General features: G+C 41.6%; 3 protein-coding genes and 1 pseudogene across 4 annotated transcripts; 2 read left to right on the top strand and 2 right to left on the bottom strand.

Moving 5' to 3' along the window:
• Window positions 1-557: 557 nt before the first annotated feature.
• On the top strand, window positions 558-3,625 carry LOC141813412 (receptor-like protein kinase THESEUS 1). The gene is made up of 2 exons (XM_074701377.1): window positions 558-714; window positions 831-3,625. Exon 2 carries the CDS (start codon window positions 894-896, stop codon window positions 3,441-3,443), a length of 2,550 nt encoding a protein of 849 aa, XP_074557478.1. The 5' UTR covers window positions 558-714; window positions 831-893; the 3' UTR covers window positions 3,444-3,625.
• Window positions 3,626-3,755: 130 nt separating this feature from the next.
• LOC141813417 (uncharacterized) lies at window positions 3,756-6,988 on the top strand. 2 transcript variants are annotated; one of them, XM_074701380.1, is made up of 6 exons: window positions 3,756-4,216; window positions 5,415-5,492; window positions 5,888-5,922; window positions 5,997-6,052; window positions 6,465-6,566; window positions 6,707-6,988. In XM_074701380.1, the coding sequence occupies exons 1-6, from the start codon at window positions 3,812-3,814 to the stop codon at window positions 6,766-6,768; spliced, it is 738 nt and encodes a 245-aa protein (XP_074557481.1). In that variant the 5' UTR covers window positions 3,756-3,811; the 3' UTR covers window positions 6,769-6,988. The 2 variants fall into 2 exon arrangements, with proteins under 2 accessions (XP_074557481.1, XP_074557482.1); XM_074701381.1 differs by having other exon boundaries at window positions 6,710-6,988.
• Window positions 6,989-8,149: 1,161 nt separating this feature from the next.
• On the bottom strand, window positions 8,150-9,037 carry LOC141813414 (uncharacterized). The gene has a single exon (XM_074701378.1). The coding sequence runs from the start codon at window positions 9,035-9,037 to the stop codon at window positions 8,150-8,152; it is 888 nt and encodes a 295-aa protein (XP_074557479.1).
• Window positions 9,038-9,644: 607 nt separating this feature from the next.
• On the bottom strand, window positions 9,645-16,930 carry LOC141813413 (B3 domain-containing protein Os07g0563300-like; annotated as a pseudogene).
• Window positions 16,931-17,447: the final 517 nt, after the last annotated feature.

Here is a 17,447-nt window from a genome sequence, read left to right on the forward strand (position 1 = left end):
ACTATTAAAATAATAAATTTTATTTTTTATTAAAGTATACTCGATTGATCTCACTTAATTTTTTCTTAAAAAAAAAAAAAGGTAAAGCCAAGGAAGAGGGCCATCTCCTCACATGCGCACGTCAAATCAGCCATGTCCATGCACGTAAATTATTAATTAATTAATTAATTAATTAATTACTATCTAGTAGTAGTAACGGACGGTCCACGACAGGAGTACGTCAACTTTATTAAATTAAATTAGTCATAGATTCTGTCTGTTTACCTGCTGGGAAGCATCGAGGGAACTCGGGAGAGGAGAGCTTAGTAAACAGAGCCTACGAACAATCCGTCGTCTCTCCCGTCCTCTCCTTCCCTGTCTGTCTCTGTGCCCGCATTCAAGGGGGGAGAGAGAGAGAGAGATGGAAGTGGGTCCTCGGCGTAGGTGGCGACGGCCTCACTCGATTCCTTCCCCAGCCTGGAAAGGCGATGTTTTGTGGTCGATCAACGTAAAAGCCATCGTCATTCCCTTAATTTGCCGCGTTCCGCTCGAGAACAGTTGCCGGATCACTTCTCCGTTCCAAAGTTCGGATCTTGGAGCGGGAGGAGCAGGTCCTCGCCCGCATTCAACTCCAGCTGGTGGTCAGTTCTTCTTCTTCTTCTTCTTCTCCGGGAAGCTCTACCGCCTAAAGTTTGGATCTTGGAAGCTCGAGTTCACTCCCCGCTCACTCACTAGGTCTAAGATTTCCATTCGTGTCGATCTCGTTGTTTTTTTAGTGTTTTAGCTCTGTTCTTTTGGAATAGAGTTGAGATCTGTTGAGTGACCATCTGTGGATTTTATTTTTCCGGCAGAATTTCGTGGCGTGCTTAATCACGTCGTGTTGCAGGAGCAGAAAAATTAGGGTTCTTAAAAGCATGCGGTGGTGGATCTGTTTGTTCTTTCCATACCTTGCAATCCCGGCCTTTTTGATGCTTGATGCTTCCTTCGCTGCCTTCGCTCCTGTTGACAACTATCTCCTTGCTTGTGGATCTTCCCGGAATGTTCCATTCCAAGGCCAAGATTTTCTTCCTGATTCACAAGAATCCTCCTTCGCTTTAAGAACCTCTGCTGATGGTGTTTTCTCCATCTCCTCCTCCTCCGATTCTGCTATCCCTCCCCCAATTTACCAATCTCTTCGCGTCTTCACCCAGCCGGCATCCTACAATTTCGACATCCGGCAAGAGGGCCGCCATTGGATCCGTCTCTATTTCCATCCGATTCCGAATTCCGGCCACGATTTGGCCTCTGCTCCTTTGACAGTGGTGACAGGTGAGTTCGTCCTCATGAATAACTTCACCTTCAAGAACTCCAACCGCACCTACTTATTCAAGGAGTACTCGCTGAATCTGACCTCCGACTCCTTGGCCCTCACTTTCATCCCTGCCAATGGCTCCGTCTCGTTCGTGAACGGGATTGAAGTCGTCTCGGCTCCCGATTACCTGATCTACGATCAGGCTCTGGCTGTGCCTAATGCTCCTTTCAGCGGCCTCTCTGTTCTCGGCCTCGAAACCGTGTACCGGGTGAACATGGGCGGCCCTCTGCTCACTCCGCTGAATGATTCTCTCGGCAGGACTTGGGAAAACGACGCCAAATACCTCTATGTAAACAGCTCCGCCGTGATGGTGGCCGCGGACCTTGACAGCATAAACTACCCTGACGGCGTCACAACCGAGACAGCTCCCCGGTGGGTTTATTCGACTGCAGAAGCAATGGGGGACGCAAATGTGACAGATTTGAACTTCAACATCACCTGGGTCTTCCCCGTCGATCCGGGCTTCCAGTACTTGATCCGTCTCCACTTCTGTGACATCGTTAGCAAAGTTCTGAACGCACTGGTGTTCAACGTGTACGTCAACTCCGACATCGCCATTGCCAGCCTCGACTTATCGTCGCTGAAAGGTGACTTATCTGTGCCCTACTACAAGGATTTCGTCTCAAACTCGAATGGCTCGAGCACGATGACTGTCAGTGTTGGTCCGGACACGATGGCCGATTTCAGCAACGCCATTCTGAATGGTCTGGAGTTCATGAAGATTAGCAACGATGCTAAGAGCTTGAGCGGAACCAGTGCTGTCAAAGACCTGCTACCGGATTCACCCAAGTCGAAGAACAAGCTTCTGGGATTGGTGATTGGGGTTGTTTTGGGCTCGTTGATTGGCATCTCAGCTGCGATTCTCTGCTACTGCTGCATCGTCGTTCGGAGGAGAAAAACGAGCTCCAACAACCAGCCATGGCTGCCGCTTCCCTTCTACGGAAACTCCCACACCATCAGTAAAGTCTCGACGACTTCTCAGAAGAGTGGATTAACAGCGAGTTGTGTATCATTGGCTTCGACAAACCTCGGACGGGTTTTTATGTTCCAGGAGATCCTCGACGCCACCAACAAGTTCGACGAGAGCTTGGTTCTCGGAGTGGGTGGGTTTGGGAAGGTCTACAAGGGCACGCTGGAAAATGGCACCAAGGTCGCCGTCAAGCGAGGAAATCCAAGGTCCGAGCAGGGGCTGGCTGAATTCCAGACTGAGATCGAGATGCTGTCCAAGCTCCGCCACCGCCACCTCGTCTCGCTCATTGGCTACTGCGACGAACGCTCCGAGATGATTCTGGTCTACGAGTACATGGCCAATGGGCCTTTGAGGAGTCATCTTTACGGGACCAACCTCGCGTCCCTCTCATGGAGGCAGCGCCTCGAGATCTGCATCGGCGCTGCCAGAGGGTTGCATTACCTTCACACCGGCGCAGCTCAGAGCATCATCCACCGAGACGTGAAGACCACCAACATCCTCTTGGACGAGAATTTCGTTGCGAAGGTGGCGGACTTCGGCCTCTCGAAGGCCGGCCCCGCTCTGGATCAGACCCACGTTAGCACCGCCGTAAAAGGGAGCTTCGGCTACCTCGACCCTGAGTACTTCCGGCGGCAGCAGCTCACCGAGAAGTCGGACGTCTACTCCTTCGGGGTCGTGCTGATGGAAGTTCTCTGCGCGAGGCCGGCGCTCAACCCTGTGCTGCCGAGGGAGCAGGTGAACATCGCGGAGTGGGCAATGGCGTGGCAGAAGAAGGGCGCGCTCGAAAGGATTCTAGACCCGGCGCTGTCAGGGAAGGTAAGTCCGGCGTCGCTCAAGAAGTACGGCGACACGGCTGAAAAATGCTTGGCGGACCAGGGCGTCGATCGGCCGTCCATGGGCGACGTCTTGTGGAACCTTGAGTACGCTCTCCAGCTCGAGGAGACCTCCTCCCTCGCCGACCCCGATGACAACAGCATAAGGAGCATTTCCGGAATCCTGCTGCCGCACATGGAACCTCTCGACGACAGCAGCTTCAGCATGGCGGAGGGAGTAGTGAATGCCAGCACCACCATTGATTCCGCGGAAGATGCTACGACGACAAGTGCAGTCTTCTCTCAGCTTGTAAGCCCTAGAGGAAGATGAAAATTTCAGTCTCATTTCCTTTTTTTCTTTTTTCTCTCTTGATACTGCAGGATTTTCTCGTTAGGCTTGAGAGTTCTTCCTTCATCCTCTGTTTCTCGTGTCGTTCGATCGATCGATCTTCTTCTTTTATTTGTAATATATTGCCAAAATGGTGACATTATTTTCTCTTTTTTCAGTCAGAACCCTCACTTATCCTTAAATTAAGTAACTACCCATTGTTTGGTCATCGAATATTCGAATATAATATATCGGAGCGTGTGTTTTAAATATTTTAAAATGGACTGTGGCAAATTGAAAATTCTCAAGATCCAATCCATTTTACCTTCGAGCTCCTTCCTCCTCTCTTGCTTCCGAATGATCTGCCAGCCATGACCTCGCTGCTCGTTTCTCCCCCGCCTCCACTAACTTCCAGCGCGTCCGTTCATGGAATCTCCGTCCGAAGATGCCGATTTGCGCCAAGGTTTCTACAGCACCGCGTCGATTGCTCGCTGCGACGGACAAAGAGTAGCAGCTACTTGTGTATGGATTTGCGTCAGGGCTTTACATTTTCAGGAGGGTTTTTGAAAGATTTGGGCTTGGTGAGTAAAGGGCGGAAAGGGTGCTCGGTTAGAGCTAACCAGGGTTTTGGTTTCAACGGCGGCGGCGGCGGCGGTGGATGGGACAGGAGCTCCACCACAAGGGTGTTGGGCAATTTGACTTTGGCTATTGGGCTGACATACCTGACCATGACGGGGCAGCTTGGTTGGATTTTGGATGCTATCGTTTCCATCTGGGTAAAGACCTTATCTTGTTTTTGGTCTTTAAGGGAAAGGTTTAATCTGGTTCTTGTTCCATTTCTTTCTCCCAGCATGTAGTCGGTTGATATTTCATACAATTTAAGCTTTCTTTTGCTCTTCTTACTACTACATGCAGTCAACTAGTTGTTTTTGGCTAATTTTATCATATAAATGCTCGTATTGACCATAGAGTGAATGAATTCACTATCATCATCAAGTAGCTAGTGTTTGTCCCAACTATTTAGCCAACTAGATGAATCTTATTTCTCCATTGAGTTATATGCTAATAACAATAGAGTGAAATAATTGGTTGTTTAATTTTTTTTTTGCAGGTAGGGGAAAGGTAAGATTTATCTGTTCGTCTAAAATTTTGTATTATGAGATAGAAAATAGGAAAGATACTGGCAACCTGTTTATTCTCACACTAGAAAATCCTTTCCTTTATCCTGGTCAAAAACTTGACTCCAAATTTAGTACAACAAATAGCATCTTGTGTATAACATCTTTAGTTTTCAGTGTTTCTTTTGATTGAGGTGGTTAGATATGTAATCAGATTCTCAAGTTCAGAATTTTCCATTTTAAGAAAAGGGAAAAGTAGATGAACTAACTCTGGTTTCAACCAGAGTTGTAACCAAACTCAAGAGATTTGTGTGCAGCAGATAGTAAAATTTGATATAACTCCTGTGCTAAAGTTCTGAATTTTTGACTAACATAGATTCTTTGCTCAGATTCAAACCAAAAGGATCCATAGTTTGGTGGATTTTAAAACAGTGTTTCTTAATCTGAGTCAGTGATGTGCTCTGTGATGATGTCTTATGTTACTGGTTACATGATTCTAAAAGCTGTGGGCACTTTGAATTTTCTTAAAGCATGAATTGGTTGGTGGAGTCCTCAGGCACTGAGCCAACTCTTTTAATGAAACACAACTTTTTATCAATTGAATTACTGGGAGATTATACCAAACCGAAGTTGCTTGTTGGTTATTACTCTAGGCAAACCTACCTTCTACCTAGAGGAGGACTTTCTTTTATTTTCCTTTGAATTGTATCAAAACCTCCTTTATGGAGCTTACTAGGAAGACTTGTTTCATTGAAGACCTATGACATTTCACTTGTCCTTTCAGTTTATCTTGAGTATCTTTTAAATCTTTTTTACATTTTTCTGAATGCATCACTGAATGTGTACATGCCAACAGCTCCTTGCAGTGTTGTTACCTATCATAGGTTTGGGCGCTTTCTTCTGGTTTGCTGGACGTGACATAGTTCAAAGCAGTGTGAGTACATTAAGTTAAATAAAAAGAAAAAAAATCTTTGTAATACTCTCCCCTCTGTTCAATTGCTCTTACATTAGATAAACACAAGGATGTGATTCAGTTACTATCTCTATTGCCATATATCCATAGGATAATTGTATTCTGTCAATTACTTTTAAGTTTGCTTTGAATAGCTTGAACATTGGAATTATTATCTCTCAATCAAGGTTTGACATAGAAGGCAATCCATTCTCTAAGTTTCAATCCTGTACTGCTAATAGACATCTAACACTTCAATTTTATTTTGTATTTTTTCCTTATTACAGTTTAAAATTTACCTTTTTAAACACTTGATAATTGCATTTTCTGATAGTTTGTCTGGAAGCTGACTTACATCTTTCCACTTCCATGCACAGTGTCCCAACTGTGGAAATGAATTTCAGATTCTAAAGTAAGCATACCAATGGTTCTCTACATTTCATTTATTTGACATAGTGACTAAAGTACAATATGTTTTCCTTCTAGGTCTGCTACCAATGATGACCCACAACTGTGCCCATTCTGCAGTCAACCATTCTCTGGTACTCAACTATCTTAAATTTAAAGATTTATTTGTGTGATCGAATAAGTTATGATCATAGATACTTCTTTTCTTTTCTCTTTTCTGCCTTGGGGTTGTTATTCAAGAAATCTAGCTAGCTTACATGTAACCAGGAACATTACCCTTTCGAAATTCCTATTTAATCACAACACTTTGATATTTGCTTGTTAGTTATCTTCCTGTCTACAATAACACTGTGAGTTTTCAACCTTATAACTAAGATATTATAATCGAGAACTAGCTAGAGCAGCGAGCTCAGAATTTCTTGGTCATTAAATCTAAATTTTCTAGTAATTCTTTCATAACAAACCTAACTTTGTATCCTGGTCTTTCATTGAGGTACTTTTGTGCGAGATTTAGAAAGCTAAGATATGCTTTATCTGTGATTGCAGTTCAAGGTGACATTTTTGTAAGAGAACCTTCAAGATTCTCATCTGATTGTTCAACAAGTCATCGACGAGCCTTCAATGGATTCTCAACTCGAAAGGAGACAGGTACTTGGTGCTTCATATCTGCAGTTTCTCATTTAATAACAATTTACTACGACGGATTATTTGCTTTCTGCATTTTTTTTTCTCTTTCACCAGTGAGTTGTGTCTTTGTTCATAGAACATTTTACAATGTTTAATATCAGCAGGTAAAGCCTCTTCTGCTGCAGTCGTCGACATTGAAGCAGACGTTAAGGACATTGACTGACTTATTTCTCAAATACAACAAAAGTGGTACAATGCTTTCTGGCATTCCTGAGGCTTTTAGAATATGATCAATAATTGGAGGCATTAAGTTGCATCGAAATTGTTTTATTTTTTGTGTGTGTTTTTGATAGATTTTAAGGATTTTGTGTAACACGAGTTCTTCCTCCAAACTGATATTTTGCCTTCACTTTAGTTGCAACAAGCTTGAGTAATGAAGATCTTATGAATTGTAATCTTATGATTCCTCCACTTTGAATCTTTCAAATCCTAAAAATAGATTGTATCCATAACTTTGTAGATGGGTTGGTAACAAAGATCATAGTTGAAGATTGATGTCTCGTGTGAATAAAAGTCATTATTGTGGTTAGTAAAATTTTGCTCGTGATCCTTCTCTATGAAATTTGCCCCCTTTTTTTTTGTGATAATAGGCACAAACAAAACAAGAACGTTTAAACACTCTTCATCTTCATCTTGTTAATAAAATCAACTAATTACCTCGCTCAACTTCATAAACAATGTGATTTAGACTGCAATTGGATCAGATGAGCTTTCAGACTTTGCTCCTCAACCTGATGATCAAACCAACAAATCAAAGAAACAAACAAACAAATTAATCAACCACAATAACACATTAGATGGTAAAAATAAACTATATGGTTTACATGAAGTGAAGACATGTAAGTGAGCAGATGGCAACACTCTTGGAGAAGAGTTCTTTCTCTCTTCACAATCTGCTTGAGCTCCAAAAGCTCTGCTGACGCTTCCTGAAATCATTCCATTTGTATAAATTTCATAGCATATCGTATTAATTAGAGTAATAAGCAATTTACAGTGTGAGAGATTCTGCTCGTTGTGGTTCTCGTCATCGACGCCAATTCTGTCGCATAGCGCAGAGACAACGAGAAGGGATGGAGATCGACCTGCAGATTGATTAATGAAGGGATTCATTCCTGAATTAACTTCGAGAAAGATGGAGAACGGAGAGAAAGGGGGAAGAATGAACCTTAGCTCCATCAGTTAAGGGAACCCTACAGACAGATGCTTGCAAGCAGTCTTTGGTTGCTGTGAGGGCATTGGAATGCTGCTGGGACATGCTGTTCCATTCTTCCAAAACCTTCAACTACAAAACCATTTTAATGGAATTAATATCTTTTTTTTGTTCTTTCTTTTTTGTTTTGGAGGTTCTATGACTCACATGGAAAGGTAGGAAAGTAGTCAGCTTGAGATGCAGCTTGTTCTTCTCCATTTGCAGCTTTTTGCTTGAGACTCTTGCTTGCGAATTTGATAGTAGTAGCCATGCACTTAATAGATTCACCTGGACTTCTCGATCATGAATTGTGATCGGCTGGTTCAGTCAATTGAGTGTGCAAACTGTAGAGAGATCATACCTCAGCTTGTGTCATCTTAATGAGATAGGTGCGATCGGATCGAGCATTCGTCCATCGCCACTGGATCAAGCGGTTGGTCATCAGCTTGAGTTGGTGCCAAGCTTCATCCTTTGCTCTGTTCTTCTTCAATCCAGAACTAGTTGGAGAAGAAGAAGAAGGAGAAGGAGAAGGAGAAGGAGAAGTGTTCTCTAGTTTCCACTTGCGCCGGAACAAATCCAGTCCCAGACTGATAAAAGAGCCGTTGCTCTTTCCTTTCGCGGCTCTCGGCTCAGGCGAGGCACTTCCGGAGCGCCTCCCTTGCGAGCGAGAATTCGACGGCGTCAGCGCCGGACTTGACTCGGAGCTGAGGAGGTAGAGGCCGAGGTCGCTGGTTTTGCTGCGCCGGGCGCTGAGCGAGCGCGAGCAGAGGACGGAGGAGGGACTCAGGGAGGCGCCGGCGCGCGCTGTGGAGCCAGTGGAATTGGGGGAGGGAGGGAGGTGGAGGTGTCGCATCGATCCGCCGACGATCGTCGGAGAACGGCTCCCCTTGGGGCCATGCTTCTTTTTGCTGCTCCTCTTGTCGACCTCGGAGTAGCTCCTCTGGCGGAGTATGGATCGCGGGGAAGCGGCTCCGGCGGGGCCAAGGGTCCGGTGGAGGTCGCGGAGGCGGTCGTGGGTGAGGTGGTCGGCGAGGGAGAGGGTCGGTTGGGATTGGGATTGGGATTGGGATTGGGATCGGTTGGAGGAAGGCCAGAGGACTGCGAAGGCAGGAGAATCCTTGCGCTTCGGGGAGGCGTCGGAGATCGAAGAGCGGCGGCGGTCGGAGGCGGTGGGGGAGGAAGGGAAGGGGAGGTGGTGGGATTTGGCTACCCTCCTCGGCGGCGGCGGCGTGGGCTTCTCCATGAGATGGGAGGAGGAGAGATTTGAGATTTAAATAGAGTGCGATTGGATGGTGGGACGGCGGCAGAGTAGAGGAGGAAAAGGTCGCCGACGGGCGGCAGTTAGCGGTTGCCGGCGGAGTCGCTGCCAAGTAGCGGGTTGGAACGGGAGACATGGACGGAGTCTGCATGCCGGCTTCTGCTTGTCCGACGAGGTAGACGCCTAATTAAATAAAACCTTTTCCACTTTAAACACCTTAAATTGAAATATTACATCTAAGTCCTTTGGCAAAACTTTCTTCACATCAATTTATGAAACACATCTTAACCAAGATTTTAAAAATAATAATAAAAAAATGAAGGCCTTAAATTAATAAATATTTTTAATCAAATTACTGGCTGAATTAGTTGCTTAAAAACATGATTTTTTTCTTCCTCCATATTTTTAAATAATAATAATTAAAAAATTAAAGAAAAGTATTAAAAAAGTATTCCCTATATAATTTCTGATCAACTAAACAACAAATTACATAATTTTAAACTACCAGATGGATCTACAAATGTACATTTCAACAAAAGATAAAATCTACCACCCCAACGACCCCGCACGATCAATCTCACGACTATCTATAAGAAAGTAAATCAAAAAATTACAATTGACTATGACGAAAGAGAATATTGTCTCGATTTTGTCAAGATTCGACTTTTATCTACTTCAACAACTCTACTCCGTCGTAACCAACCCAATTATACCTCAAAAACGATCAACAGACATACATAGATTAGTGTAACTTGCCTGACCACTGCACAGATGGTAGATACAATTGGCCATGTAAATTAGCAACAAATCGCAACAAACCATGAACCCAAAATGTGAGAGGTTGTTGATGTTGGCCATAAATTGCCTACTGAACCGTCAAATCTCTCTCACCGAGTTCTTGTGTTCTCCTGGTCGGTTCCATCTCCAAAAGGCTCAGTACAGTACTAGTGTCAGCTTGGTGCGCGATGGAAGGCTCTTCCTCACGCTCTGGCTGGATGTTCAAATCAATCTGGGGAATCTTGAGAGGCAGCAATGGAGATGTTTCCGTGTCGACGTTCATCGTCGCTCTCTGAGATGCAGTTTCGTCACTTGGACTCGGGCCTGAGGATGGTGGATTGCTATTCCCTGATTCTGATGAAACCTTGGGCGGTCGGATGGGCATTGTTAATGGTTGCTTCTCTGAAGTTTCGAGTTCCTTCTCAGACTGACGCTTTTCGCGCCTGGATTCGAGCGTTTTGAACCTGCGTCTCACGGTGAGGCAGACGTTGCATGTGCAATCTGGCTTGTGCTTGGGGCCCTTCCCGCTAGGAGGCTGTATGCAGACGATGCATGAGCAGCCGGGCTTGTGCCGAGGATGCTTCGTTGTTGGTTGGAATCCAGGAAGGTTTTCGCCGATTGTGAGACTCGCAAGTGTGTCGAGACGACGATCGGAGGCTTCGACATTGTCTGTTTGTGCATTTGCCTTGCTCCTCTTGGAACCAACTGCCATCACGTAGGAAATTCCAACATAAATATCAGCACAACTAACTAACTAACTAACTAACTAACTATATATATATATATATAGAAATGTTCACAAAATCGCATACCAACTTAAGCACTAAAACAGATATTGTGATTAATTAGTGGACACTGGAAAATCTTTGACGACAGATCGGAAGGGGCAACTTTCGTATCACAAAAAAAATGATATTATTATTTTACCACACCTGTTTTACAGGATATCGCGTCTGCTATCCGCTCCGATTCCAACTCCTGAGCAGAAGTGCAAGCTGACCTGGGCGCAAGTTAATTAAGAGAATTTAGCAACACTTGAGATGCAACACATTCTAGGGAATCAACAAAAGTAGGTTGCTAACTAATTAGAGTTCAGTTAGACAAATTTTGGAACATGATAAATTTCAAGCCAAACCATTTATGATCTCTAGTATTTGATTGAAATATTCCTTTGTATTGGGATGTGTCAGAAGCCAAATGTTTTGGCAAGAGCAGATTTGGTTTGATCAACTATTAGAACCAGCCACTGTCGAACAAGGTTGTTTATAGATCTTTTGACAGTTCAAAAATTCAATTGGACAACTTACCCACTAGACTTCAAGGACCTTGAGTTGACAATCTGTCAAAAGCTTGGAAAAATATTTATTTGCATCTCTTTTGTTAATGCAAATAATCAATTAGCAATTTTTTCACTAAATAGATTTAAGTTCCTAGTTGAGTATTTTTCAATAAGCTTTGAGTTTATGATATATTCACTCAGCTTAAAGTATGTCCGAGGTACCTATATCATTATAAAATGTTATATCCAATGAGTTAAAATAAAACAAGTAAAACAGAGGAAATATCAAGAAGATGTGCCAGAACGAATACCCAGCTTGATTTGAAGTGAAGTATGACATCTTCCCGAGTATAGGCGCTTCCTGTTCAAGACAAAGAAAATGGTCTATTTATGCATAATAGTAAACAAGGCCAAACGGTTTAAAGGAGAGTCTAAGTTAAGCAGGACAAAAATGGCGAGCAGTGTCAAATCGAGGGCAAAAAAAAAACAAAATGATTTTCATTTGTCAGTACTATCTTCGGAATGAATGCAACGAAAGATCGTCCAGTTATACAATTTAGTGAACCAACTGTGTTAAGATTAAATCAGTGTAGGTGTAATCAATTTATCACTGCAATTGAAAAATGACTTGAAAACAGCAATCATTATTATAACTGCCAAATGATTGTTTTGTTTTTATATCTTGCTCAGCATAGGAGATGTAAATCTGTGAAGCATGAAGCACAGATTTGTATACAACCAACACTCGAAAAGACGGAAGGATATCTCATACAGAAAGCATAAAAATGGTTCTTAAAATAATATAATAGATCATGTGTAACAGCATCAGAACAAATATAGAATATTGGAAGGGATATTTAAAAGCAGCGCCTTTGAACTCACATATTAAAAGCCAAAATTCAGTCTCATAATTGACATGATGGAGGAGTTAATGATAAAACTGGCAGAGGGAAGGATATAGTTTAATTGTACTTCTTTAAACTATCATCATTTTAAAGCTATTCACCAGTTATGTGTCTGTTAACACTGTTTCACGGAGTATTAGAAAGAACTGGCATAACTGGCAACTCAGGCACTTAATGATTGGACTAGGTTTGTTTATTTTCACTGGATAAATTGAGTTAATTAGAAAAAGAGAAATATCCAATTGATCTAACCAAAACTATCTGTATTCAGCAGCACTTAAACCTTATAAAAGAAGTGCTAAATAGTTCAAATTTTGCAGATTGGATAATGGCTGATTTAAGCAAAGAGAGATAGGACAAAGACCTCTGTCATCAAAACCTAATATTTTGTAACTTGTGACAGGATCTAAAAAGTTAAAAATAACCAAAGTCATTAAGTGTAGCATAAATGATAAGCTAAGTTATTCACCTCATATTCCTCAAACTCATGGCCTTCGATAATGATGACACTAGGAGAAGAATTTGGAGGTGGGCAGAGCAACTTTGAGCTTCTTCCCATGTTAGTTTCAGTTCCATGGACTCTTCATTTTCAATTCTTAGGCGTTTAATCTTTGAGCCAAGTGTTGTTGCTTTCCTTTTGCTAGGAACTGGCAGTGACCTGGCAATAGACCCATCCTTATGTATAGGCTGGGTAGATTGATCTGCTGCATTGACCAAATCTGACAATCATAAGGTACTTCATATTCAAAAGAAACATTTAGAGTGGGATCCCCAGCATTTTTCTTATTACCTTCTGGTGGTGATGAGAAATCATTGCCAGAATTATGTGTTTTAGGATCCTGCAGGTTACAAAGTTTGGCTTCAGACTTGAAGATGTATGGCAAAATTTGAGTAAATTTATGTTATTGCAATACCTATGTAAGAAATCATATAAAAGATGTTTCTTTAAAGTAATAGTTACAGCAATGAAGAATACTGGCCCTGTCAGTATATGTAGGTGTAAATTAAAATATTACTTGCACCTTCACCTAAACAACTCAGTAGCTAAACAATCTGTACCTCTCAGTCTTAACAGCATAGATATTCTATATGTGATGAAACGAATGTGAGATGAATATTGGGTCCTACAATGTTGTGAAGGGTTGGCTTAATGATTCCCAGCTATTTTTTCATTCTTGAATAGGACTGTATTCTTAGGTAAAGTGAAATCAAAGTTGTGATTCTTTTAATGCAAAAAGAAACACCATCTAACAAAAACCAAATTCAAGTGGGCATTGACAATACATTTAAATGGAAGGTTCTAGGAGCATAGAAGCAAAGCATGAGAAATTTCTACAAAGTGATAATTAAAGAATACAGGATTAGTCCCATTTCCAGACCAAAATAAATTCTAGCTGAGCAAGTATATTTCAGAAATGACAATAATTGATCGGCCAACCTGTTCATTAGAACTGCAAGAAGCCTTTCTAAATCCCATGACCAGCTTTCCTTCTGGATCTATCCTACTAAATGTAACTGCAGAAACACATTTTGTTTGAAACATAAAGAATAGATCTCCCTACAACTAATTATACTTATATGTATATCCCACAAAGCCTTCATATATGAAGTTCAAAATAATATTAATAAAGCATAAACTAACAACTAAAACCATTATGAGAAACATCTTCCGTAACTTGATATCTATGTCAGGATGACTAGAGATACAAGAGGTTAATTAAACTAATGTTATGTTTCCTGCAATAAATGGTAAAGGGTTAAGGTCAAACATGATAAAAGAAATATGTATCCATTGGTTTTCAGGACTCATATTGATTATCTAGAAGAAAGTCTGGAAGCAACTAATAGCCTCTTTGCTAAGTAAGAGATTAATCAACAAGTAAATCAACTAGAACAGTACCTGTGTCACCTGCTTGCAGTTGCATTGCCTGAATACAAGGTGTAACCCCCTCCAATACATACATCCTGCTGTTGTTGTTAGGCCAAAATCGAAACTGGAATGTCCAATTCCTTCCATTTGTATCCTGAACTTTTAATGGAAGTCCTTCAGGCTGAGAAATTGTTGGGAAGTACACCTGTGTAAAAACATAGTCCATAAGAAAACTCACCTAGAATGATAGAGACATGAATAGTACCGTACCGTACAAAAGAATTAAGCTACAAGAATCAAGGTAGTGAAACTCAATGAGTTGACTAGACATGCATCATCCATGCAAAGTTGAAACCTTTATAACCATTTAAATTCCAAAGAGCTACAGAGCACAATTTGTAAATTAACTATTTAACAGAGGTACTCAGATATTCATAGTCCAAACCCAAGACAATTATAAGTAGACAAAATACAAACTCTATGGATAAGTGATTCAATCACTTGATGAGAATCACATTCCACTATCCTAATTAAATTGAATCAATACCACCCTTTATTTGAGAATCAATTATTCTTGTGAGCATTAACTTTAGAAATACAAGAAGTAGGAACAATTAACTCTCTAAATTCAGGGATAATGTTGCTGAATTTTCTAGTGCTAAATATTTAAAAGCTGAAGGAGTCACCTCAGCACATTTCTTGGGTAACACAAGACGCCCAATACGGGCAACATCACTAGCAGTTAGCATCTTTTCAAACAAGGGAGTGATGGTAGTTTGTTGACTTGCAATAGTTAAGTAATACTTTTAGAAAATGTAATGGGAAGGGAACAATATCATAAATGAGAAAATCAAGGTAAGAAGTGATGACTATCCAAAACTTTCAAACAAAGATAAATCGAAGGATACTCTCCAGATATTTCTTGTAGCTCTCGATCTTTTATTGTAGGCCAATTTTGAGGAAATAATTGTGTCGGTGGAAAGGCATCACCTCCAGTTCTTCCATTGCGCATTTGAACTTGCAATCCAGCTTCACTGATATGTGAAGGGCAAAACTGGTTTGCTAATGAAGAAGTAACTTGAGCTGGTGACTGCTTTGCTGAAAGATTAATTGAACAGCTTGCTCCATGCGATGATGAAAAGGGAACTGGTAAGCCAATAACCAGAGATGGATTTTCTTTTGAAAGAGATGGTGGTTGCAAATTGGCGGACAAATTTGGGTTTGCTTCAAATTTAAATCCAGAGCTCGTTGAAGGGTCTGCAGTTACTGGTCTATTTGTGGAATTTGGATCATTTTCTCCTACGCGAAGACATGAATTTGACAAAATATTAAGCTTACTTGCTATAATATTTGTTGTAAGAAGGAAATCACTCCAAACCTGTATTCCCATGAGCATATCTATCTTGTGGAATGCTATTACTGCTTCTAGAAATTATTCTCTTGGGCTCATAGTTTTTTTCATGTGCTGATATATAGTGCCGCCTTCCAGTTGCCAACCTTTCAATAGTACAAGGTCTATCAAACTCATACGATAGTCTTTGTTGCAAATCAGACTGCATATTTGTCGTAGTCCACATATGTGGAGCTTGACGCCATTGCCCATAAAATGGAGTGGCAACTGATCTCCAGGTTTTAGTAGGTGAATCTCTTCTTTCAAAGACATGTTGCATAAGCATAGGAGGAGAAGACATTTGATTTGGTGCCTAAAAACAAATTTGAGTCAGCTAAATGCAACAATTGAATGAACTTCTAACCTGCAAGTGGGCAACAATAGAATCACATCACACTAATTTAACCAAATTAAGGAATTTATACCAAGCGCTTTCACTTTTGGAGAGAAAACAGACAAGCAATTACAACATTACAGAGTTTTTCAGTTAACCACACAAAGTCTCATCTTAGTTACATACTCCTAACCATTATACTGTCTATTAGAAAATTGTAGACCAACAAAAGTTCCTAAGAGGAAAAACATCTAGAGAAAGACTAAGAAGGTTTTGAATCTATGATACATAGTGATACAATCAACTAATTGAATGCTGCACTGAATAGAAGAATGGGATAGTCAAACTGTCAAAGTATTGCATGATAGTGATAGAATGACGATTTTTTAGTATACAGGTCACCTTTACATCAGATTTATTGGCGCATGCAAGGCACTCAACTCCTCCAGCATCAAGATAAACATAAGTCTGAGCTGACACTATACACCCGCAATGCAGCCGCTGCAAATAGGACAATTAATGGGTATACAACACAGCCCAGAAATGGCGATTTTGCTTTCATGTGAGTACAGAGTAGCATGCTAACAGGACTAGTTAGAATCAATACAGAGTTCCTCTCTTACCTTGCCACATGTCTCACAGTTTCTCCAACCAGTGACACCAGAATGAAACGTCTCGCAGAAAGTCCCTTGCTCAAATGCGCATCTACAGTGGCAAAATAGATGTATGAATGTAATCCAATATACGAGGGGCAAATTGATTAGACAGAAAGTTAGAAGCACAATACTATTTTCTATACGTATATCAATATGAAATCACAAGACAATGTCATCCGTTCGCATCTTTATCCACGATAATTCATGTAGTATTAAACATTAAAAACCATATCTTTAAAAAACAAAAGTCAAACATGTAGTCGCAGTAGCAGAACTTCAATTCAACAAGCGTGCCTCACATGGTACAAATAGAGGAATAGAAAATTCAAAAGGAAAGAACAACATCAGCCGCCTCGATTGATCGCTGGAAAACCAAATCCGAGGACCGCAACCCCCGAATCCCGAATGAACCGACTCATTTATACAAATACAAAAAAGCAAACGTTTCTTTGAGTAAAAATAGGTAAGTAGTGGAAGAACGCTTTGGATAGGGAGGTCCGTACGAGCAGCGGCTGCAGAGTTCAGCGATCTCCCCGGAGCGGAGGCACCACCCCTTCTTCCTCCCCGAAGGGTGGTCCGATACAGTTTCCTTGCACTGGGAGTTCAAGCAGATCTTGGCCGCTGACAGCGCCGCCACGGACGCCGGATTAGGAGCAGACGAAGGCATGGCGACAAGGAGACGGAGAAACAGATTGAAAACCCCAAGCCCTACTCTTTGAACTGGCAATCCGGAGCGACGAAGCCTCAATCGGAAGCCATGGGAGCGAGGAACGAGGTATCGGGCGACTTCGGTCGAAGGAGCGACGCGGGAGCGATCGAGGAGGCGAAGGTGGAGGAGAGACAGACAGAGACACGTGACAAAAATTCTACGTGAATCGGTGAGTCGAGGTCGTAAATAAACCTAGTTTCTGTTGAGGAAAATTGCATTCCACCCCGATAGTTTGCATATTTTCCGAAAATATTCTTAAACTTTTGAAAACTCCAAGACAGTACCTAATCATGATAAATTAACGGGGCAAATTAAGAAGAGTTCATAAATTTTAAAGGATAGCCGATAATTATAAAACTCTAGAGGGGCATTTTCAAAAAAATAAAAAAGAATTTATATTTGCCAAAAAAAAGAATTAATGTCTTTTTCCCTCCATCGTTCCATGTCGCTGCGCGTAACGCGAAATCCGAAACCC

Source organism: Curcuma longa, chromosome 20 (genome assembly GCF_044706935.1).
Source record: "Curcuma longa cultivar G26 ecotype Majalengka, Jawa Barat chromosome 20, ITB_CL_G26_1.1, whole genome shotgun sequence".
NCBI classification, from domain to species: domain Eukaryota; kingdom Viridiplantae; phylum Streptophyta; class Magnoliopsida; order Zingiberales; family Zingiberaceae; genus Curcuma; species Curcuma longa.